Source organism: Lynx canadensis, chromosome C1 (assembly GCF_007474595.2).
Source record: "Lynx canadensis isolate LIC74 chromosome C1, mLynCan4.pri.v2, whole genome shotgun sequence".
Taxonomy (NCBI): domain Eukaryota; kingdom Metazoa; phylum Chordata; class Mammalia; order Carnivora; family Felidae; genus Lynx; species Lynx canadensis.
This window is the reverse complement of record NC_044310.1, coordinates 177709963-177735667: the sequence shown is the minus strand read 5'-3', so window position 1 is coordinate 177735667 and position 25705 is coordinate 177709963. Positions and strand designations below refer to the sequence as shown.

Sequence of the window (25705 nt, the reverse complement as noted above, 5' to 3'; positions counted from 1 at the left end):
TTGGTCTAGCCAACACTTTGGTTTTTTTTAGACACAGTCCAAAACTGCCTGAGTGAAAAAATTACAAATGCAAGGTCAATACCGATGTAGCCTTCTCTCTGGGTCTTATATCCAACACAATGTCATTCAGTGTGTACGTCACACATACCCGGTCTAAGAACATATTTGTGATACGTATGCAAAATATATAGAGAGAACTCATGAATAACAGCCTGCAGAAGAATTTTTACTGCAGAAGAAACTGAGGCATTCGAAGGTTTTTAAAAAAATTGCCCAAGGTCTCCCCACGAGTGGAAGAGACGGTTTTATGCCAAAGCTCTACGCCAAAGTCTGTGACATTAGAACAGAGAAGTGGGATTCGGTCAGACTGTTTCAGCCGCTCAGCACAGTGATGCTGTCATGTTACATCAAGTCCTGGGTTCCTGTATCTCAAGTACTAAGCTCTTGAACAAAGGAACACACCCAGGAACCCCTGAGCAGCCTGTGACCCAAGAGTGAGTATGAGTGCAGGGCATCATGCTAAGGCAGCACAAGTTGGTGGTAACTTCCCGTCCAATTCCACTCTCGGTGTGCTCATCCCCTGCTCATGTTTCTGCTTTTCTCTGGGCCTGTTCCTAACTGGTCTTCTCACTTTCTACTCTATAGCCGGTCTACTTCAAAGAGGGTTACTCACAGTGCCTGCTTGTAGCATGGCCCACCATGGCCCTACAACCTCATGACCACCAGCATCTGCTTTCATTGATAGTTTTATTTTTCCAGGATTTCTCAATTCACAGTTTGAGGAAAGAATCAAGCGCTGTTCATCTTCTTGTCTCTGCTGTCCCACAAACGACCGGTCTTAGAGCAGGAGCCCACACGTAGTCCAGGGGTCATACAAATCATGGCTGCCAAGGAAGGCAAGCAGCCTAGTCAGCCATGGCCACTGTTAGAGCAGTCCGAGGCTTGACTTAACTACCATCATATTACAACCCTTTCTTCCTGGGCTGCCAGTCATTTCAGACTATGAATTACAGAACTATATATGAGTTCTATGCCACGCTGAAATACTGGCTAAAAATACCACCTCGGGCAGCCTTTATTTTAGAGCAAAGTAACACAATACTATAATATCTTTGTTGAGATAAACTCTGCAATGAGAAAAGTATTTTCCAAAAATGTACCATTCTCCAGACCTAATAAAACTCTTAACTGAGGTACCGAGCAGTCCTGTGTTAGAAGTCTATTACTATCTGAAAATAATATTTGTGGACAATTGAAACAGTAATACAACAAAAATGAAATCTGTTCAATGAATACCAAAGAGGGAGGGGGGGCAGGGAAAAGAGAGAGGAAGAGAGTGGGAGACAGGGAGGGAAAGAGAGAGTCGGGGGAGGGGAGAAACAGAAAGACTGTAATTACAAGGAAATCGCAGTGTCTGAGCCCTTAAAGAAAAGTCATTCTGGTTTCCAAGTTTTTCAGACGGTCATGGCACCTACCAGGTACTCCACACCTACTATGTGCCAAGCACCAGGCTAAGATGCTCCCTAATCTCCATCACATCTCAACAACATAAGTATCATGATACCTAACGTGTGGATGAGAAAACTGACTCTCAATTACTCACAGTGCTCACGGTGGTTGCAAGTGGCTGAGATTCAACCTTCGCTCTATATGCCTTTTCCAACATGCCACCTCGTATCTCAGCCTCCAACCCTCCAAAACAGAGTTTGAGAAACAAAACAGCATCTCTTTAGAAATTACGATTCCCATTAATACATATCTGTGCTACAGATCTAACAGCAGAAATAGATGCACGGGGGGAGCTGAGTTGGTCACGTGAATCAGCCACATGTCCCCTGTGATTTGCTCCTCCTCCTCTACTTCCTGCTCATAAAAGTGACGGGCCACGTGCAGCTGTCAATCTCCTGCCATCCAGTGAATGTGATGAAAATCAATTTCCTTTCAAGATCTTGTCCCACCCTCCAGAAGGAAAAACATCATCCTAACGGTTGCTATCGATTTTCCTTGACTAGTGGGCACCTGCGACTTTAGAACTGAACACACTCGTTCCATGTCACGCCAGTTCATGTTACTGCATTGTTAAATGCTAACTCAACATGTGGCAGGAATGTTGATTATCATTTGAATTCTTCATCTGGATTGGTGAGACTGCCTTCTTTCAAATCTATACATTCATATACATATACATATTTATATATGTAATCTATACATATCATAATTATTTTGAATAGCACATTATAGAATGCGAATACCTGCATATTAATGGTATCACTAAATGCTCATAGCAACCATATACGGTCAACAGGACTATTAAAAGGATGAACTCTAGAGCCAGATTTCCTGGATGCGAATCCCAGCTTTATCACCTACTTGCTATGTGACCTTGGACAAGTTACTTAGTCTTTCTGAGCCTCGGCTTCCTCATGGTAAAATGAAGATAATTTAAAAACCTACGGGGGTGCCTGGCTGGCTCAGTCAGTTAAGCATTCGACTTCAGCTCAGGTCATGATCTCACAGTCCATGAGTTTGAGCCCTGCGTTGGGCCCTGTGCTGCCAGCTCAGAGCCTGGAGCCTGCTTCGGATTCTGTGTCTCTCTCTCTGCCCCTCCCCTACTCATGCTCTGTCTCTTTCTGTCTCAAAAATAAATAAAAACATAAAAAAAAAAAAACCTACAATGCCTAGGACTCCAGTGAAAATTAAATGAACAAATAAGTGGTCGTGCCAGGACCGGGGCTCAGGTCTTTGCTTCAAGTACCCACCATATTGCCATCAAAAGACGACACTTCTGCAGGCCCGAGGTTGGGCCTTAATTTCCTCCAAATAAACTTCAAATATGGCCTTGAGCAGAACATTTAAATTATATATTATAAATATCACACAAACATTTCAAGTACTGTATAGGGCCTGTATGATGAAACAACTCTCTTAAGCTTGGTAAATAACAGATAAAGATGTGTCCATTTTGCAAGTTCTAAGAAGGAAGAAATTTTCCAATCACCAAAGGCTAAGAGAGCTTACACAGGTTGAAACTGGCAAGTTATCACCAAAAATGATTTTCTGGAAAAATATTATAAAACTGTCCAAGAGATAGACTATGCTCAGAATTTAGACACAACATTTCTCTTCAGCCTTGTGATTTGCTATTTTTCACCAGCTTTATCCAGCCTTCTAACGCTGTCTCCATTCCAAACACCAAAGCTATACCCTTGAAAACACACACAATTCGCTCTTCATGTCTCTTGAAAGATCTACCTTTTCAATGAGCCACGCAGGCAGAGTCTAGTCATGGTGAACCGTTCATACATGATCAAATCAAGGCACTTCCTTTCACCAGGTCAGGGAATCCCTCCTCCTTTCCCTGCTTGGTCTAGATGGGAGGGGAGGGGGCAGTAAAAATGGTTCTTTTTTCACTCAAATATTTTTGGGTCTGGGTTCTCTGGGTAAAGAGCCATTCATCTCAGCGAAAAAGAACCTCTTCCTACTTCCAATTCTAGAACAAAAAAATTTTAATTTTTAATCAAGCTGAGAACATAATCTGGAAAATTCCCTACTACTCTCTTAACTACTATTACTTCTAGAAATGAGACTGGGACACTGAGGTGAGAAAATTACATTTTTATGTTATACATCCCTTTACCATCTGATTTTTTTTTTCTAAAAGTAGTTGTTAATTCTATAATGAAAAAAATAGAATTAGAAAAAAATTTTTAATGTTTTTATTTGAGAGAGAGACAGACAGACAGACAGAGTAAGAGCGGGGTAGAGGAAGAGAGACAGGGAGGGAGACACAGAATCCAAAGCAGGCTCCAGGCTCTGAGCTGTCAGCACAGAGGCCTGTGCAGGTCTCGAACCCACAAACTGCAAGATCATGACCTGAGCCAAAGTCGGATGCTTAACCAACTGAGCCACCCAGACATACCCCCGGCCCCCCCCAACCAAAAAAAGAATTTTTAAAGGAAATTTTAAGAGAAAAAAAGATTGGAGAATGTCCGAGTAAAGGAAGAATAACACTAAAATGGATGTCTAAACTCTAGCTCTCCACCAACATCCCATGAGCTTAGAAAAGGACCAAGCCTCCCATCAGACTATAGTCCTGGCCAAAACCTCAATGACAGCCTGGTAAAACCCAGAGCAGAGAACCCAGGTAAGCCACGCCCAAACTCCTGGCCCCAGAAACACTGAGATAAGGAATGTATGTTATTACAAGTGGCAAAGTTTGGGGGAAATCTGTTATGCAGCAATAGAAAACTAATACATCATTATGCCAAATTCCCAGGAATAGATCTACAGCCAGTAGGTAGGAATTTTCATGTGTGTAAATGAGAAGTGTTTTTGGAACTTCAAATAAGTATATAAATGTTAACCCCATTTACTTTGCACTCTTTTAAACCAAACAGATTGTGCACTTATAGTTGTGTATCTTTGATAAAAGCATCTGATTCCATCCGTATGGGGATCCTAATTCTAGCACCAACTTCTAAAAATTAAGACAATTCTTACTAGACTTGCAAAGCAGTCATTTTTACATCCACAATTAGTTTAACTTAAGATCCTAAAACTATACTAATTCAGCCCTCTATATCTGGATGATCCCCAAACTATCAATTCAGATAGAAAACACACTACATCGACTTGTCAGCACCAAAAATACTTCTTGTCGGAGAACAGACACCTCGGTTCTTTAGCTTCCAAATTTGCCCTGGGCCTTGTTCTTGCCTAAATTGCAGCCTTCCTGTTCCTGAACAGAACCACAGTCCTGACCAGTCACCCTAAAAACAGAATCATGTCTGGGTGGGTCTCCTACGTTACAAGTCCGCATGAAATCCTGCCACCATTCCGTCCGGTGGGGGGTGGGGGTGGGGAGGCCGGAAGAAGGTCTGCCCAAGGCAGCAGAAAGAATACAGAAGAGCAATGCTCAGTTATGTCACGACCGACATTTCCCAACACTGGCCCCACACAGACTGGGAGACCAAAAGGCACATCACATCCTGCAGCTTGTCCCAGCCGGAACTGCACTCAGCCAAGAGGGAGGAATAAAAGCAAACAGAGTCTCTGACCCTGCATGTTACCCCATCAGGCCAACATCGCCTCTCTCTTTTCTCACCCGATCCTCCACTTGTCCAACTGAACAGCTCTTACTGCAAAGCTCACATCAACGTCCGGAACCATTCCAGATTTAGAGACGCTGCCTGGCCACACACTGGATGATGAACCAACCCAGGCTTCAGTGCATGAACCCACCTCAAAGCAAATGATGGATGTTCCTAGAGCGTGCATGTTAAGTATCCTTTGGAAAAGTATCTGATTCCATCTCTACGGGGATCCCAATTGTAGTACTAACTTCTAAAAATTAAGACAATTTTTACTAGATTGTCAAAGCAGTTACTCGCAATTACAATTAGTTTAACTTAAAATCCTAAAATGGACGAATTCACACCTCTGTATCTACATGATCCCCGATCTGACAATTCAGACAGAAAACAAACTAAATGTACTTATCAGCACCAAAAAAACCTTGTTACTCAAAGGGTTGCAAGGAGCATATTAGATAAAAACAAACCCATATGCGTTACAGAATAGAATACAACTGAATTAGTTTGGAAGCAAGTATTTCGACAAAACTTCTCTGAAGTGGATGGACTTCAACTATGGCCCCGGAGTCCCTGGAGGCAACTATTTACTCTTCTTTGCCATTAGGAGTTCTCCAATAGAAAGTCTGAGAAGCATGCCTTTGGGTATACCTGAAGCCTGGAACGCAAATGACAAATCCTTCTCACGGGGCATATCCTTTTCATATCAACACCCACAAAGCTACTTCATTACAAACTCCCAACCCAACATGTGATGGGTTTACAGCAGTGATCTCATGAGCATTCATTCCCCCTTTCCTCTTCTTAACATGTTAATATATTTGGTTGGGTATTCACATACTTACACACACCCCACCTCCTTTGGAAAAAGTTGGCCCTACCCAATCTTAGGAGAGGACATCATTTTCTTAAGCCACTCAGTTCATTCTGGTCAGCAGGCCACAATCAGTGGTCCAAGCAGTAGGTGTGTGAATCAAGTGGTCTACCCAGAGATTCCGGTTTATTATGACAGGATCACAAGGAACTCTACTTCCAGAGTCAGCTGGCTGGGCATCCTGAAAATCACTAAGTATTATAAATGCTCTTGAGAGTTGATAACTCGTATCTAGAGACAAACCAGTCCCTTGTGAGAGCTGTGTGAAGGCAGAGACTATTTTAAGAAATAGATATTGGGGGTGTAAGGGCAAGTGGATAGATGGGCAGAATGGAAAAAGAGGGTCCTCTGACCTTGAGCTGGTTCACAAAAGAGGCTACTAAGTCTGTGGGTACAGCCAGAGTTCAAAAGTCTGAGCCAAGGCCTTTCTACTCATTGGCTCCTTTTATCAACCATGGCTTCTGAACATACAAATGACTGCTCAATTTGTTCACATGATGGATCATCATAGACCTCCACCCACTTTTATAGTTTTAAACTATGAGACCACAAAACAGATTAAAAAACAAAACAAAACAAAAAACACTGCACCTTCATTTTCTGGGAAAGAATTTAAAAACAAGCAAAGTACAAGATAGTAAAATTCTACATGTCATATTAACTCGACCTTTGGCATCAGGCTAATCAATTCTGCAGCAATCCGTGAACAAAAGCAGAGGAGGAATATTATTAGAATAAGAGCCAGAAACAGATTTCTCAAGGGTGGTATACCTGACATTTGGGGTTCCAAAGGTGTGGTCATCAAATTTAGCGTAGAGTATTTTTTTTAATTACAAAAACAATACATGCTTGACTTAATGAGTTCTATAATACAGAGGTCTAAAACAGTAACCCTTCCCTGTCCCCGTATCTCAGCTCACTCCACTGTGATGCCCAAAGTTAGCCTGCCTTTCTCTATGTGCAAACAAGTATACAGACCTATGTGCATATCCCCCCATTAAAAAAAAACCAGGATCATACTCTACATATTGCTCTATAACCCCCCTCCACCCCCTTTTTTTTTGTGGCTTAAAATAGAGAATGCCCAACCCTCCAATATGACGCATGTTTAGTTACAAAAAATGAAGGCACACATCTCATGGAAACGATAGTCCTAACGTACCATGGAAAACATTAATTGATATGACTATCTAGAAGCAGAAAGCAATTTTCTGCTTTTGTTTTTGTTATACCAGAAAGGGCATTCCTCAAATGGTTAGAAAATAAAATTATGTAGGGCTGAAACCCAGACATCTCGTCTGCTGAAGACTCATGAACGTTAACATTTGGCATTTTGTTAAAAAGGGGACTGCTTTATTTTAGTGGGCACAAAAACAATCAGGTATTTGAATGCATGCAATGTTCCAGTCTCCCTCCTATTTTCAAGTCCTCGAAAAGTGAACTGTGTTTCTTAGAGCCAAAAAGAAAAATGATCAGCAACGTTACTTAACGATAGAATGGATTCCTCCTATCTCCATCTCAAAGACCAATGTTTAAAGTCGGTCTTTCATTCGATATCAGACCATACTTTCAGTTAAAGCTGCAGAATCCTAAGGTTTTCCCACCTGAAAGCTGAGCCACTACGCTCTGAGGGAAGGTGACACCCCGGGCCTCACAGCCAAACCAAACGACACCTCTTCCCTCCCTCCTTTGCAGCGCTGTTTTATACCTTTTCCATTTGAATCAACATTTTACATAACTGCATCTCTGAACTTCATACATAGCAGTCAAATTAATATTCCAAAAGAAGTATCCACACATCTCAAGTGACTGTCAACCTCCCTACTTGCAGCAATGCCAATCAAGGAAGATAAGAAAGTTCAGTTCCCAGAAGATAACCACCACTTCCTTAGGAAATTAATTATACAAAGTTATCCTTGAAACATGACTGGCTAACTGGAAAGGAAAGCTACATGTGGCATAAAATTATATAGCTTTGCAGATAATTTTTTTCATATATTCATTCCACAAAAGTAATAAGTGATCATACTTATATGATCTCTCCACTTATTTATTTATATTTCTTCCTACTGTTCCCACAGTGATAGGAAAATATGCAGCACAACCCAATAATCCAATTCATCTGCAAACACAGATATGATATAAAAAGAGGGGGAAAGAACTCAGGAGCAAGGCAGAATCTAACAAAATTACTTCCACCTCGGGGCACCCGGGTGGCTCAGTCGGTTGAGCGTCCTACTTCAGCTCAGGTCATGATCTCACAGTTTAGGAGTTCGAGCCCCACATCGGGCTCTGTGCTGACAGCTCAGAACCTGGAGCCTGCTTCAAATTCTGTGTTTCCCTCTCTCTCTACCCCTCCCCCACTCACACTCTGTCTCTCTCTCAAAAATAAACATTAAAAATTGAAAAAAAAAAACCCACTTCCATCCAAAGCATGCTGTTTCTTTCTCAACTGCTGGGACAAGGAATCGGTGCCCCCATTTTCTTGGATTAGTTAACAACGCATCTGTACCTGAAGAGATACAAACTTTTGTGCTTTATGCAAATTCCTGAAAAGCTGTATATGAATGTATTTTTTACTCATGTTTTATTTTTTTGTTACTATTTTTATTTATTTATTTTTGAGAGAGAGGAAGAGTGAAAGCAAGGGAAGGGCAGAGAGAGAGAGGGGGAGAGAGAGAGAATCCCAAGCAGGCACAAAGCCCAACGCAGGGCTCGAACCAACGAACCATGAGATCAGGACCCAAGATAGAATCAAGAGTCGAACACTTAGCCAACTGAGCCACCCAGGCACCACTTACTCATGTTTTAAATATATTTAAGGAACAGACAGGTAAAGTAACATTGTAAAATCCTTTATAAAGAATTCTTACAACATAAACTTTCTCCTTTTATCGTGTATCTTCATATGTTTTCATTTTTTTATATGACGATACGCTTCTCTGTAGCAGGACAGGACTATTCCCAAATCTCCAGGAACCAAACATATATTCTTTTTTTTTTTTTAATTTTTTTTTCAACGTTTTTTATTTATTTTTGGGACAGAGAGAGACAGAGCATGAACGGGGGAGGGGCAGAGAGAGAGGGAGACACAGAATCGGAAACAGGCTCCAGGCTCTGAGCCATCAGCCCAGAGCCCGACGCGGGGCTCAAACCCACGGACCGTGAGATCGTGACCTGGCTGAAGTCGGACGCTTAACCGACTGCGCCACCCAGGCGCCCCCAAACATATATTCTTAACTGATAATCGGTCCTTGTCTCTATTAACTACAAATATCAACAAGGTTCATGTCTTTTTTGACAGTTCACTGGCTTGCATATTAATCGGTAGCTTCTCAAAGGTTAGAATGCTAATTTTATGAAGGCACCCAAGAAGATACCTATAGATTTTAAAACTCCTCCTGAATATATGTTCCTCAGAGGATAGGAACTCAACATTCTACTTGCTTTAGGATGCCTCCAACACCCGGTACAATCCTGTGCACAGGGTTGGCACTCTATAAATACCACATGGAAAACACACTCACTTGACTCTAATCGAAATTACTCATGTGCCAAATGAGCAAACATAAAACTCTTTCTGAGAGATTAAACACATACCTCTGGACTCTAATAAACAAACAGAAAAAAGAAGAGTCTGGAGAAAAGAAGCCAGCTCTGTGCCACAAAATACAAAGTCCAAACCCCACAGATGACCTTTGGTGTGTATACTCACATATATTTCATTATGATCAAAGCGCTTCTTGAGGTTGTTGATGAAGGTCTCCTCATTGAGAGGCTCTAAAAGAACCATATCTCCAACCCCAATCATATTGTCCAGAAGTGACGTTTTCACCTCCATTTTGGCCATTGTCTCTTGCTGTAGGAAAGAGGGGGGAAAGGGAAAATTTAAATGGGCAAAATTATTTCAGATGGGTTCTTAGCACCACTGGAGAAATGAAACATCAGTAGTTTCAAATGGCCCTCGTCTGCCTCTCAAATGCCGTAACGTCCCCTCCCTACAACCTACAATTAGAAGCCTCTGAGCTAGCCGCAATCCCTGCCAAGCCACCAGAAGCCCCAGTTGCTTGAACCTCCCTACCAGTCCACCATTCCAAGCTCACTCCATCTACAGAAGGAGCTACTAAGAAACTGGAATCTCCATTTTCTTTTTTATTTTAATTGAAGTATAGCTGACATACAATGTGATATTAGTTTCAGGTGTACAACACAGTGATTCAACAGGTATATATATTACAAAATGCTCACCACAGTGTTATTACAGTATTATTATAAAGTTATTATAGTATTATTGATTTTATTTCCTATGCTGTAATATGTGACTTTTTAGAAGCAGAAGTTTATACCTCTTTAGACCATCCTCTCTCCCTGGCCAGAGGAAATATGTAATATTTCCTATGCTGTAATATGTGACTTTTTAGAAGCAGAAGTTTATACCTCTTTAGACCATCCTCTCTCCCTGGCCAGAGGTTGCAAAACTCTAAAAGAGAACCCAACCCACACCATTCCACCAGCCCTTGCATACCAATGTCAAATTTGAACCCATATGAACCTGCTTCCCCCAAGATGGCATTCCTCAGTACTCCATGATGAAATTCAGAATGCATTTTCCCAGGAAATGTTTTTTTTTAATTTATTTATTTTGAGAGAGAGAGCAAGTTGGGGAGGTGTGGAGAGAAAGGGAGAGAAAGGGACAGAGAGGGAGAGAGGGAGAGAGAGAATCCCAAGCAGGCTCCCTGCCGACAGCACAGAGCCTGATGCAGGGCTCTTTTCCATGAACCATGAGATCATGAGCTGAAACCAAGAGTTGGATGCTCAACCAACTGAGTCACCCAGGTACCAGGAAATAATGTTTTTTTGTTCTTGTTTTTGTTTTAATTTATTTTTTAAATTTACATCCAAGTTAGTTATCATATAGTGCAACAGTGATTTCAAGAGTAGGAAATAATGTTTTTAAAATGATACCACCATTGAGCTACCTATCAGACACTATATCAAGAACTTAACATGCATTAATTCATTTAATCCTCACAAAAACTCTATGAGGTAGATACTGTTATCATTATCCCCATTTTAAGATAAGGAAGTACAGAGAGGTAAGAACTTTTGCTTATGATTACTTAAGAGAGTATTACATTTCATGTTAAAGAACTCAATCACCACTTATAACACTGCACCTATGGGGGGAAATTTCATTCCAGGCATCAACAGTGCATCATAAAGAAAGGAACACAACCGTGTTGTAAATCAAAGGTTGCTTACATAACTTGCCAAGAGTGACCTCAATGTTCTTAATTCTCATCCCAACAGACACACCACTACGAAAGCAAAATCAAATGAATATGCAATGAACAGACCAGAAACATTACAGTTTCTCTCTAGCTCAATAAGAAATCCTACCAAGTAGAAACAGAGGCACAATACAAAGGTAGCATTCTACCCTCACCACTAATATGAATGAATGCACCCAAAAGTAGAATGGTAAATCCCCATGCCTTCAGATCTGATCGCTGTCAAAAGTACTAAAATTCTTTCAAATATATGAACACGGGAAAGTAGAGTACATGTGTTTTGTGTTACTCTTTCTAATATTACCAGGATATACAAGTGCATTCATCTGAGACATTCCCTCTAAATGCTTCCAACGCAGAAGCCAATTTTGTATACCTTCAGTATATGAATCCTAAACAATACCTCAAGATACTAACAAATATTCATATATTTTCATGTCCCTAACACTGAGGGGAAGTACATTTAATTCTTCTCATTAAGGTGTCACTCAGGCACATTACATCTTATACAAAGGTTGGTCTGCTTCCTTGAGATAACAATTTAAACAAATGTCTTCCCACTCTAGTCTAGAACATCTAGCAGATCTCCTAGAGGCAACAGAAACTATATTTAGTTGGGCTATTTTCTTTTTTTTTTCTTTTTTCTTTTTTATTTCTTTTTCAATATATGAAATTTATTGTCAAATTGGTTTCCATACAACACCCAGTGCTCATCCCAAAAGGTGCCCTCCTCAATACCCATCACCCACCCTCCCCTCCCTCCCACCCCCCATCAACCCTCAGTTTGTTCTCAGTTTTTAAGAGTCTCTTATGCTTTGGCTCTCTCCCACTCTAACCTCTTTTTTTTTTTCCTTCCCCTCCCCCATGGGTTTCTGTTAAGTTTCTCAGGATCCACATAAGAGTGAAACCATATGGTATCTGTCTTTCTCTGTATGGCTTATTTCACTTAGCATCACACTTTCCAGTTCCATCCACGTTGCTACAAAGGGCCATATTTCGTTCTTTCTCATTGCCATGTAGTACTCCATTGTGTATATAAACCACAATTTCTTTATCCATTCATCAGTTGATGGACATTTAGGCTCTTTCCATCATTTGGCTATTGTTGAGAGTGCTGCTATAAACATTGGGGTACAAGTGCCCCTATGCATCAGTACTCCTGTATCCCTTGGGTAAATTCCTAGCAGTGCTATTGCTGGGTCATAGGGTAGGTCTATTTTTAATTTTCTGAGGAACCTCCACACTGTTTTCCAGAGTGGCTGCACCAGTTTGGATTCTAGTTGGGCTATTTTCAAGAGAACTGGGAAGGGGTGAGAACTATACAATTCTTTATTATTAATTACCGATGCTTTATATGAATCCACAAACACATCCTTTATTTCTGACCCTTTTAAGAAAAAAAAAAATCTTTTATGTGTGCACTGAAAAGCCAAAGATATAGAGACTAAAAGAAGCAGAGAGGAAAGGTCTCTCATAAACAAAAACAACCCACCAAGGAAGTATTTAATAATCAAAAGAAGAAAAATCAAACTTTTTTGTTTACATATATGTATATTTTTTTTAATTTCATGCCAACTACAGCTAGAATAAATGGCCCTAGGTATCACTAAAGCCCAACAATAGAATGGTTTCATGTGCTTAGAACTAGGCCAGATTCTGTTTTAAAACAATATGGGTGGGAGGCGGGGGAGGGGCACCTGCCAGTCTCTGGAGATGTAGCAGAAGCCAGGGAGAGCAGCTGGTCTCATGCCAAGCCCATAGAAAGACTTGCACAGGAACAGGAACATGAGTGCTCAACCTTTGTCGCAATAAATTAACATTTAAATCAAATCTCCAGTTCTCAGACTCATGAAATGCCAAAAGCACTCTAGCTGCGATGCATTACATATAATTTGGCAGATGAGGGAAGAAGGTTTAGGGATTAAGGGGGAAGTCAACCTGAGAATGGTTTCAAAAATAACCACCTCAAACCAGCAATTTAAATTAAGCAAAGAGGCTGAATGGGAACTCTTTGCTCCAGGCTGTATATAAAGTCTATTTATGGAAACAGAGGCAGAAAGACAAGGACTTCGCTGCAGGTAACAATAATTAAGTAATCTTTCTCTGTAATTAAGCCTGCTTTACCATCTTTTCAAATACAAGTTTCAAGCACGTTTGTAGGGGTTCTGATTTTTACATTTCTATCTCAACTTCATAATCCAAAGTGGGGGAGAAGACAAATCAAATGCTGAGTCGCAGACAAAAAAAATTCTGAAAACACAACCTTTGCAAACCAAACTACAACAATAAACCAGCTGATAAGGAGATACCAACATTCATTTAGTTATTCAAGCACAGTTTTGTTCCATTCCCGGTTTGTTCTGTTTTGTTTTGTTTTGTCTTTTTTAGCATCTAAGTACTTTGGGGGAAGAAACAGTGACACCCCCTCCCTCATTCTCATGGTAAAAATGGACACGGGGGAAATGGCATAGAGGCACTTCCCTAGCTTGCTACACATGGACTGAGTCCCCTTACTGTGACTACTATATCCAGCCTTGGTTTGCTTCAGAATCACCTGCTAAAACTCAAGATTTCAATAAACTATCAGAAGTCACATGAGAGAATTCAATGGGCACATATACAGAGCACCGAGGATACTTCTTATTTGACACATACATACCCACTCCCACCCTTCCCAAGACCCCCCACAGAAACCCATGTTGTTCTAAGGAAGCCAATTTAATCCCTTGTGCCAGGAATGTAGCACATGATCTAGACTAAGACAACCAACACATCCCCATCTCCCAGCTACTGTCATTGATTCGGGGCTCATCATTTAACTGAGCCTCAAGCTTTGGCTTGGTATATCAGGACAAGGGTTCTATCTACCTCTGGATGGCACAATTTACAGATGTGATACTTGAAACTGCCATGGCCATGTCACGCCTGCTTTCACATTGGGAGTGTGTGTAGTCCGAGGAGAATGGCATCACATGGAGGAAAGCAAGGCAAAAATAACTAAATAAATAGCTGAGAATTAATGCAGGAGCCCTGATAACATCACAGACCTCTGGATCAAATTACAATAGAAACCTGCTCCACAGCTCTTAAGTTTACACACACGGAGGCCAATTAATTCTCCTTATTGTTTAAGCTGTTTGAGTTGGATTTTTCTATTATTTGCAACAGTAAGCATCTTACCTAATAGAAGAAGCTGGTACAAGGAAGTGGAGTGTTCTAAGTAACACGCCAAAGAGCATGGACTGGCTGAGCCAAGACTACGAGGTGGGGGGGGGGGGGCGCGTGAGGAACTACCATCTTGGACCGGAAAGATGATCGTCTTTGATATGTGATAGCAAACAACTGATTAAACCATGGCTTATCACACCTTATGACTTGGACCTTGTGCCTCCAACTTTAGCGAATTCAAGGAAAATTCAGATGCTGGAGTATGTGTTGGCTACTTCTCAAGGATCTTCAAGAAAAAGACAAGCTTGCTGTGAAAGTGGCCTGTTGGAAAGCCAGAGCGGAGAATATATGGTGCTGCTAAAGGAGTCACTTTGGCTGGAGGTGGGAGATGATGAGGGGATGTGACCTGCCCACTGTTTTGCCTCTATGGCCTGAGGAAGGGATAGTACTCCCACCTTGAAGATGTAGCACAGGAGAGGCATCACCTGTTCTATTGCTTCTTATGCTTCTTAACTGTTCCCAGGTGGTTTCTATTAACCAAGAGCTAAGACACTCTGCACAGCATCCACGGCTAGGTCCCACTGCCAGGAGACAAGTTCTCAGACCACGTCCTAGGTTCAAAACACTGGCAGTTGGCAGATCTCTGATTCTGGTTACTATTCCATGGAAGGCAATAAATCTTAACAACCAAAACACTCTTTTTTTCAAGTCTGAGAGAGAGAGAGAGAGAGAGAGCGAGCGAGCACAAGTGGGGGAGAAGGGCAGAGGGAGACAGAGAGAATGCCAAGCAGGCTCCACATTCAGTGTGGAGCCCAACACAGGGCTCAAACCCACAACCTTGGGATCACGACCAGAATCAAAATCAAGAGTCGGGTACTCAACTGACCGAGCCACCCAGGCGTCCCTGCTAAAACATGTTCAAGGGATCGATGCTGCCAAAGAAGTCTGGCGGACAGGGCTTAACAATTACTTGATCCTTAAAACAATCAACCCCAAGACCTCCAACTCAGGAACAACAACAAAACGCTAGAGCACTGCAGTCCCTGCCAAAGCAATCTTCCTCAATGCTCATCTTAAATGTGGCCATGGAAGGCCACGGACAAAGAAGATCTTGAAGAGGAGCACCTCTGAAGAGGAAGTGGCTAAGCTTTCGGCCATACAGGGAAGAGTCGCATCATGTTGGCCGGGGCATGTTACTTGCATAAGCATGGTAAGAAAGGTGTATGTGATTGTTGGGCAGCTAAAGGGGAGAGCCATGGTAGACTTTTGTCTTTCTTTTTAAAGGGTCACTATCCAGTACACAGTCCTATTCCTATTTGCTCCTAATCTCCCTTGCAGGAAGTCCCCAGTTACCTTGTGCTGACAAGTAACCTAGTGAGAAGCAGGGCCCAATCACCACCTCAGAATTCAAAGGAGATAGATCTGCTCTCCGCCCCAAGGAACATGGCTTATGCACAGGTCGATCTCATCCTCCTGGGACTTTGAGTCCTAGGTGATGATGAAAGCTGGGGGTGACAGCTGGAGGTAATACTCCTCACTCAGCAGCAACAGTAGCAGCATGAAGACCAGAAGGTTCCTGCAGCATGGCTTCTGCTATGGATATTGTTGCCCAGCCCTCTAGCCTTTCTTTGGTTCCTGCCTATCTTCCAAGCCTGTATCCTTCCTGGGCTTCCAACCTCTCTGCAATTCTGTGAGTGTCTACATCCTTCCTGCATTGCAAGCAACCAAGATCCCTAACTGACAGGAACACTACGTACAGTACAGTACCCAAATACAGTATGATACCACTGTTACAGCTTCATTATTATGTAAAACCTAACCTTTTTCTCCCTACATTGGTGAAAGCAATCTACAAAATACAATCACTGGGGTAGCCTTTGGAGGAACCACAGAGGAGCTTGGAGGCAGGGTCTCTTTATCTAAAAGTGTTGATTTAGCCCAGGCACCAGCCCATCTACTGATGCCAGATGATTCCATGGGTGCCCCAGCTTTCCACCTGTTTATTCATCCAAGAAGAGCAGAATACATGATTGCAACCATTATTTTCCCAACCTACTATAATCTCATAAACTTCCAAAATTACTACCTATATTTCGATGTATACCAATTCATTTACTGGCATCTTTCTGAGTGTAAAAATTCCATTTAAAACACTGAAAGCATTTCAAAAATTCCTCAAAATCCAAAAGAATACAGCATAAACATCCTATAGCATCTTAAAATGGCCACTTGTAGCCTAATATTTAAATATAAGGAATCTACCCTTGTCACCACCCTTAAATTACAAGGCACCTACCACGTTAATGTCATCTGTGCTTGGGAGTCAAGACCAGCATTCTCCAAGCCAAAAGCCCCACAGAGACAGCCAGACCAGGGGGCACTTCCCCTGTGAAATGCATGGTCATTCCATTCAATAGCAAAACAGCAACAGCGAAAAGTTATTCCAAATTAATAATTAATTAATTTGCTAAAAATTTAACAACAACTAAGAAAAGATGAAGGATAAACTAAAATACAACATCTGGTGGTCTCCCATGTTATCCAGAGTTCTCAGAGTTAACACAGATGAGAACAAACATATATTTTTAAGTTGAACTGGTTTTATCGTAAAATTTGAAAGGACATTCACAAAACTGAGCTGAGGTTGCCATAATTAACAAAGATTAAGATCGAGTCATTAGCATAATTTTAAATATGAGGGGAATTTTTATTTTTTATGTTTATTTATTTTGAGAGAGAAAGAAAATATGTGTGCATGGGGGCGGGGCAAAGGGAGAGGAGACAGAGACACAGAGAGAGAATGAATCCCAAGTAGGTTCCATGCTCAATGTGGAGCCTGACACAGGGCTCCTGAGAGCATGTTCTGAGCCAAAATCAAGAGTGGGATGCTTAACCGAATGAGCCATCCAGGTGCCCCTAAATTTGAGGGAACTTTTCATACCAAGCCATAAAAACCACTTGCTGGAAAACTTAATGAAAGCAGACATCTATTGCACTGGCAACTGTAAATGAGGACATTTGAAACACATCTATTATAATGTCATTAGCAGTATACGTCAGAAGGGAACACCTTCGGGGAGTCTTCTTAGCATAAGAACACAATTGTTCCCATCTGACTCTGGTTCCACTCTTGACCTCCCTGCAGGGTGGTCAAGTACACATGATAGCCCTTCTGCTGGAGAATCAGCTCTTTGATGTCAGGAGTCACAGCTTATTCATCTTTATTTCCTCAAAGGCATAGTGCACTGCCTTTGCACATGGTAGGCATTCAGACAAATACAAAGGGAAAACAAGTATGCAAATTTACGATTGACAACTGCATCGTTTAGTAATGCACGGTCTCTCACAGCTGCCATGGTTGGTCTGACCAGAAGGCAAAAAATGACTTGCTTCAAGCCACTTTGATCCATTCCTCTGAAAACATAATATCATCAACAAAGGACAGGAAACAGAATTGAGCCACTTCACTCCCAAAGAGATTACTAAAGCTTTTAAGAATAACATGAGAAATACATTTAAGCAACAAAACTGGGCCAGTGTGGCAAGATTTCATGAACAAAATAAATCTCAACAAATCCTGATGGCAAAACAAAGGCAAAAGAGGGGCCAAGTCTATAGGACATGGTTCAGTACCTAATACGATGAGCTAAGTGACTGAGAAAAACTGGAATTTCCTTCCTAGATCTTTTAAAACAGCACGAATCTCCTCTCTGAGAGCAGTTAGATTAAATTTCCACGCAATTGAGCTCAACCACCACTTACAGGATTGAGCCCCTTTGGTCTCCGGCACTGTGTTCAGTGCGAAGGGCACACTGAGAATAATCTGGCACTTCCTCCTCCCCGCGGTATCCCCTCCAGAAGCTCACGGTCCAGTATGAGGCAAGAAAAGAAAATAAACCACTTTTGAAATTGCAGATAACCTTTTTAATGATTAAACACAAAACATATTCACTATAGGAAAAAAAATCAGAAAATACAGATGAGCAAAACACAAGCCAAAGTCAACACTCTCACATTTTAGTCTGAATCCTTTTGAATTCATTAGAACCCTTATGAAACCCGATTTTTACAACCAATGAATTGGCCATCATTTCTGGTTTTACACATTTTGACATAAATTTTGATAAATTTATAAATTTTGATATATTTTTGCCTCGAGGTAGGAATGTGAAGCAGATCTATAGGAGCTGTGAAACTCTTAAGCTCCGCCAATAACGACCCCACCGCTTTCCAATTCAGCCACATTGCCTGGCCATCTGCCCCTTTATTCTTCACCTTTTCCCCTCCCTGCAAATTAGCAACCCATATTGTCAATAGCCAGCCCACCAACCATCTAGCTCATTTGGCTGAGTCTAACATCTCAACACATGTCCACAACTTCTATCTCCTACCATCCCATACCAAAATACCCCCCAAACAAAAACAGAACCTTCCTATTCCCACCCCCAAATCCCGTAAAGTCTCAACAGACCCAGTTTCTCATCCTTGGCCACTCCCTGTCTCTTACTTCTCCCCCGCACCCCCCCCCCCAGCCAACCTGTCTCTCCCCCTCCCTTCTCATCCCTTCCGCGTTCTTCCTCACTGTGACTGCCCTAGCTCAGCCTTCATCCTTTCTCACCTGGAAGACAACAGCCTTCTCACTGGTCTCTCTCTCTCTGCCTTGTTTTGCTGCCACAGCCTCTGCCATCCCTCTGCTTCCCCCACGCATGGGTCACATTTCCCAAGTTGCCTTTTGAAAACAGCCTGATCAGGTAAGCCGTGCTTTAAAGCCTTCAATAACTCTCCAGTCCCTTTAAGCCAGTATTCAAATTCCTTAGCAGACCCTCAAGAAAGAAAGAAAGAAAGAAAGAAAGAAAGAAAGAAAGAAAGAAAGGAAGGAAGGAAGGAAGGAAGGAAGGAAGAAAGAAAGAAAGAAAGAAAGAAAGAAAGAAAGAAAGAAAGAAAGAAAGAAACACAGAATCACCTCGATATGACCCAGCAATTCCTCTTTGGGGTATAAAAACAGGGACTCAAAAAAGAAACGTGCACACCCACGTTCGAAGCAATACTATTCACAATGGTCAAAAGGTGGAAGCAACCCAAGGGCCCACCAACGGATGAATGGATAAACAAAATGTGGTATGTGCCTACAATGGAAGAGTATTCCGTCTTAAAACCTGAGGAAATTCTGACACATGCCACAAAATGGAGCAAACCTGAGGACGTTATGTTAAGCGAAATAAGCCAGTCACAAAAGGGCAAACACTGCATGATTCCACTCACGTGAAGAACTAGAGTAGTCAAATTCCTAGAAACAAAGTGGAATTTCGGTTACCGGCCAGGATGGGAAGTTGTCTCATGAGCACAGCGTTTCAGAAAAAGTTCTGGAGACGGATGGCGGTGAGGGTTGCAAAACAACGTGAGTGCACTTAATGCCACTGAACTAACTGTACACTTAAAAAGGTTAACGTGGCAAGTTTTATGCTGTATCTCTTTCACCACCCACATAAAAATTCCTCCTCAGGGATCGAGACTTCACAACCTGACCCCAGCCCTCCTCCTCAGGCTCTTCTCTCCCTGTTGAGCCCACCACCCATGGCAACACGCACAACACGCAAAGATGCCAAGGCCTTCAACAGTTCCTTGGCCCAGGCCATTGCTGATGGGGCTGGGGGTAGACGGCAGCCCGAACAATGCCGGCTTCCAAGGATCGGCACGTAGGACAGAGACTACAGTCAGGAGGCTATGAGGCAAGCAGCATAGATCCAGGGGATGGGATGTGTCATTCAGGGGAGCATCTGCCGGACTCCTGCAGAGGAAGCTCATCTGAGGAGAGGAATGAGCGCTTCATTGCAGAGAGAAGCAGCATGGAACCTCGTGCAATGCTTTAGCTCCTGTAGTAGCTACTTCTAGTAGTAGTTCTAGTAGAAGGCTCTCAAGAGGTTCAGCTAAGCTTCATAAACCCCCTGACCTGGGCTAGAGTGAGTAGCCACTCCTCACAGGCAGCAAGTTCCAAGCAAGCCAGTAGACCTCCTGCACAACGGTGCAGCCGCTGATCCCATCCTCCCTGGAGAAGGCTTGAGTTCTCCAGGTGCTGACGCCCCACTGCCGGGCCCAGCGGCTGACGCCCACAGCTCCAGGGTGGAGAGCAAATGAATGAACGCATGTAACAGAGACACAAGCCATTTTCCTTCCAAGACTGTATCCATCACCTCTACCCCTCCCATACAGGCCACAACAGGCACAGGATAATCAGAGAACCCCCAAGAATGGAAAGACTTGGGACAGAAACCAAAGGGCAAGACGGTTTCGCAGTATTTACCAGCCGAAAGGGCAGGCAAAGCGGTAGGACAGTTGACCCCAGCAGCATGGTTTTCAAGGGAGAAGAGAGTTGGGGGGCCACACAGAACCACACAGGGTGCTCTGGAGGGCTCCCCAGAGCACATGAGAAAGTGGGCACTGGCATGCATCTGTGAAAGGGCTCGGTGACTGATTCTCACTCCCATCAACATACTTCCTTAGGGAAACTGACATAAGGTATGTCAATTCAGGGCATTTACTTCACAAAATACCATTATATGACTTCCCAATTCTTTATTCCATCATTAAAGCCACTACATATTGAAGGTCCTCCCTTCTCTATAGCTTTTTGTTACTAATATTTAATGGATTCTTACAGGTTGGCTTTTGTTAGAGTCTTGAATTAGGGAAGAAATAGGCCCAGCTACTGGGCAACTTCTATATAGTAAGTTGTTCTCATGTGTTCAAACACTGGATAATACAAAGAACATTAAATTATCAATGATAAGGTAGAATAGATTTGGACAGGGACTTAAAACAAATAGCTAAAAGCATTCGGAAGCCTATAAGCCAGGAAGCCAGACTCCAATCCTAAAAAGCTCTGTCTAATGGAGGGGCAATTAAGTCAACATTCTGGTGGTCTAGGAGTTAACACTCCATGGGGTATCTCCCCACAGGCAGATGGGGGCCAGGAACCACCCAGCCTTAATGTTAAGGTTTGTTTCAGTCTGGGTATAAAAAGGCTGGCCTACAAACAAACACCTTCAACCAGGAGCTCAGCTACCCTCCATCCCAGGAACAGGCTGCTTATTAAGGATTTGAACGACAGCACAGAACTTTACAATTCGTAACGTGACAGGTTAAAAGAAAGGTTTTTTTCCAACTGTGAAAACGGTGAGTATATTACTTAGACTAATTAGAAGGATTTTTGAGTCAAAAATAACAGTGGCTGCTATGACAACATTGAAGGTTTTGGATTACAAGCTACCAACTATCTCTTCTGATGTCTGAGCAAAACGTCTTTAGATCTCAGGCAAACCCTTCATTGAAGAGAGAGAGAAATGGACCCAGAAGGTGTTGCACAGCTGGTTTCTGGAAGAGGCAAGGCGAGGAAGAAGCTTTTCTGACTGGTCTGAGTGGTCTTTCACCCATCTTATATTACATACACTCATCAATCTGATTCCCGAATCAGCAAACTCTTCACAACACACCCAGTTTTTTACAGAGAAGCTTCACCTCCACACTGGGAAGCGTCATTTTCTACAGAAGTTTTGGGGCAAGAGTTTGCCATGACTGAGAATTCCCTTTTGATGTGCCCCAACACGGAACAACACAGGCTTTGGATCACAGACCCGGGCTCAAATCCAAGGGAATTCATCTCTGGAATTTGAACTTCTGATCTAAAACCTCAGGGATGACAACATCCATTCCACAGAGTGATTACGCAGGCTGCTGAGGAAGCAAAGCCCCGAAGAGGGCAGGGTCTCATTGGATGCTAGACCCCTCCCTTCCCAATGCCCACTTCCTCTGGCCCTGAGGAGCTCACGTACTCTTCTTGTGCTGCCTTCTGGCAGGTGTGTCCAAGGTGGGGAAAAAAAAAAAAAAAAAAAACCTAGAGAGCTGCCTCATTTGCACTAGGCATTCCATGGGGTTCGGTGCCCTGAGGAGGAAATGCAGCCAACATCACTGTCCCACCATCATTTCCCAGAGGAAACTCTACACAGTCATGGCAGGGACAACTGCCACAGGGCAAGGAACATCGGAGAATGCCATCCACCACCCCACCAAAACTGGGTCTGAAAGCCCTTCCCAAACCCTCCCTCTCCAGCCAGCACCCACCCTGGCACCCCTCACCAGCCAAAACCCTAGAAGATCTAGAATGGACAGTAAACCGTGTGGCTTTAGGGGGAAGTGATGGTCACACTCTCTTACTCCCACCGGGTATTAGGAGAATTAATGAGCTAACGTCTGAAAAGTCCTATGAGTTCCTATGGAACAAGGTAGCCAAGACCCATAAACCTCTGTTATGGCCAGAAACACAAACTCAGCTGCACATGGGATGTGCTAATTATAAGCCACAGACTTCTCGATGTGTTCCCTCAAGGTAGATAAAAAAAAAAAAAAAAAATTCCAAGAAGCTGACTATGTTTAGATTGGCAAACCTGAGACCCTAGGACCCCTAGGTAAATGTAAAACGGCTCAAATTTAATTGGCACACCAGACAGCTCTGATTCGTTCCTGGCCAGTGCACAGACACCAAGTGCGACCAGTGGTTATTAAACTGAATACAGCCCCCAGGGGAAAACCAACTTTCCTTCCAAATGAATTAATTGGCTTGTTAATCTGAGGGTCCAGATCTCATCCCACAGGCTCATATCCCGACCAAGTCATCCTGTCCCTTGCCCCCTTCAGGTGCTTATGATGCTTGTAGATTCTTTCTTTCTCTTCTCTTGATACCTGATCACATCATCCCATCAAGGTACTCCCTTACAATTAGAAGTACAGTGTGTTGCACCTGGTAGGCACTCACACAGGGTTTCCCGTCCCTGTCGGATCCCGTACGTGGATCAGATTTTGAAGACATCTGGCTGAACAAGGCCACTCACAATAAAACAGCCCAGGGTATGTCAGAGCAGACCTACCTTATTTTAAAAGGTACCTTCCTATCATTCAGGCTCTTTTAAGTGACAATGGAGGGAAACGTATTGAATTTAGTGCACTTGTTCTTTGGGGGAAGGAAGCAAGTTATCTCGCAGGGAAACAGCAGCTGTTGCATTCTGCAACAGACCACAGAGGTTAACGTGACTACCAAAGCCGCTCCAGGAAAAAAACACCCACAATATCCAAGTCGCAGACTCAGCTCTGCAGCTAGCTGAGAGCGAGACCTTGGGCACACTGCCAACGCTGAGCCTCAGTTTACCCACAAAGGGGGAACACATCATCTCCCAGTCCGGTCCTAGTCCGTCATTACTGAGTCAGCAAAAAATGCTCAAATCTGGAAAGACTGAGTTTCTTAATTTTGGGGTGAACATGCATCCTGTGTCTGGTTATAAAGAATGTTGAAAACCAAGAATGCCAGTCCACAAGAATCTTTCTCAATGACATTTACTCAGAGGTTAAGGAAATTAGCTCTTTATTCTGACCTCATCAGCAAAAAAAAAAAAAAAAAACAAAAAAAATGTATTAAGGGTCTAATCATACATAGCACAGAAAGAAACGGATGGAGTCAACAGGATCTTCATAACTGCAGGCATCAAGGCAGGTGTGGATGCATTCTCTGTTTACACCTATATGGCAAGCTACAGAATGGCACGGACTATTTTAAAAAGTTAATCCAGTCATGAAAGCAAAAAGAGGTCTAAAGATTACAAACTAAGGAACCTATATACTAGTAAAAAAGAGAGAAAAAAATATGCATTACTCAATAGTATGTCTTTGGTAATATCTTTGTACTTGTGCTTAAGAAAAAATTTGTAGGGGCGCCTGAGTGGCTCAGTCGGTTAAGCGTCTGACTCTTGATTTTGGCTCAGGTCAAGATCCCAGGGTCGTGGGATCAAGCCCCACATGGGGCTCCATGCTGAGCACGGAGCCTGCTTAAGATTCTCTCTCTTTCTCTCCCTCTACCCCTCCCTTGCTGCTGCTCTTTCTCTCTCTAAAATTAAAAAAGAATAAAAGATTAAAAAAAAAACAGAAAAAAAGTTTTTAGAATAATAAAAACTCAGAAACTTCCTCAAGCAGTTACCCGCTAAAACAGAGTCTAATAAATAAACTATGTCATCAAAGGAAGAGATGTTTATACATTTACATTAGGATTTCATGAGTGTTTATTAGTTGAGAATTGATCAAACAAAAATAGCTAAGATGCTTCCAAAAAAGACACTGATGATGTAAATTCAGAAGGCAAAACTACTTTGTCATTAAAAAAGAATTTTTAAAGAAAATAGCTAAATTGCAGTGGGTTACTTCACCTAAGTTTAGATTAAAATCAACAATCAGAATTTGGAAGTATTTTCCGGGCCAGTGTTTTTCTAATTTTTCTCATGTTGGAAGCATTACTAAATTTCAAATCAAATGTATCATAACATATATGTTAGATTGCCTCAAGTGCATTCTAAAGTATTTATGAAAAACAAACATACAACAAATCAACCTATAAGGCATGCCATAACTCATAACTCTTTTTAAGTCACAAATTAAAATGTTTTTTACTAAAATTTGTTTACTAAATTTAAATTTATAAATTTTAACAAAGTTTGAATAGTTCTAATTTCCAAAAGTTCTGTACAATATAGCAATTATTTCAAATATTTATATACAGACACAAACATGCAAATCTCCCCCCTTGCTGCCATACACATACTTTTTTTCCCCTTGAACAGAAGGGCACACTTAACCTGTAAAGCTACACAAAATACAGTTTTTAAAGTTAATCAGCTTGGCCATGTACAAAATAATTTTTCAATAAATTTTTGCAAAAGAAATTTTAGTAAGAAATAAAATATTCAATAGTGAACTGCACTGTATATGCCTGATTAAGAAAAGTTGATTTCCTTCTACAAGTAATTTATCAAAATAAAAGGTTTTCAAAATAACACATTATTATATTGTAAGTCATCAAATCAAAAGGCACAAAAACTTAAAATTCACAATCCACACTTAATCATGACTCTCAATAGGCAGGCAGACAGATAGATTAAAGGAAAACTATAGAGTTCTTTTTAAATGACATAATTATAAGATCCCCTCGTTTAGGAATTAAAACTGCTTACCAACTCTTCTTCTCCATTGTTTTTTCCACTGATTTAACTAGCACTTTAGCATTCGGTTCGTATGAAAGGAAGAGACAAACATTCGTTGTGACAGGGAGAACACACTGAGTACAACAAATATTTTGCACAGAGATAAGAAAGGAAAAGTAGGTCAATATCCTGTGGCCAGGAAGAAGCAGCCTGAGCTTCCATCCAGGACTATATTATATGATTAACCAGACTGGACTCTCTTCT

At 41.9% G+C, this 25705-nt stretch overlaps 1 protein-coding gene across 4 annotated transcripts in view; it reads right to left on the bottom strand.

Moving 5' to 3' along the window:
- Positions 1 to 25705, bottom strand: part of MYO1B (myosin IB) — a 190823-nt gene that overhangs the window by 145895 nt on the left and 19223 nt on the right. For 2 of the 4 annotated variants that reach the window (XM_030326154.1, XM_030326155.1), the window contains exons 1-2: positions 25472 to 25567; positions 9680 to 9823 (exon numbers count right to left, since the gene is read on the bottom strand). In XM_030326154.1, coding sequence (XP_030182014.1) covers positions 9680 to 9814 — 135 coding nt within the window. In that variant the 5' untranslated portion in view covers positions 9815 to 9823; positions 25472 to 25567. Of the gene's footprint in view, positions 1 to 9679; positions 9824 to 25471; positions 25569 to 25705 lie in introns of those variants that run through there. The other 2 variants (XM_030326152.1, XM_030326153.1) reach the window with 2 other exon arrangements.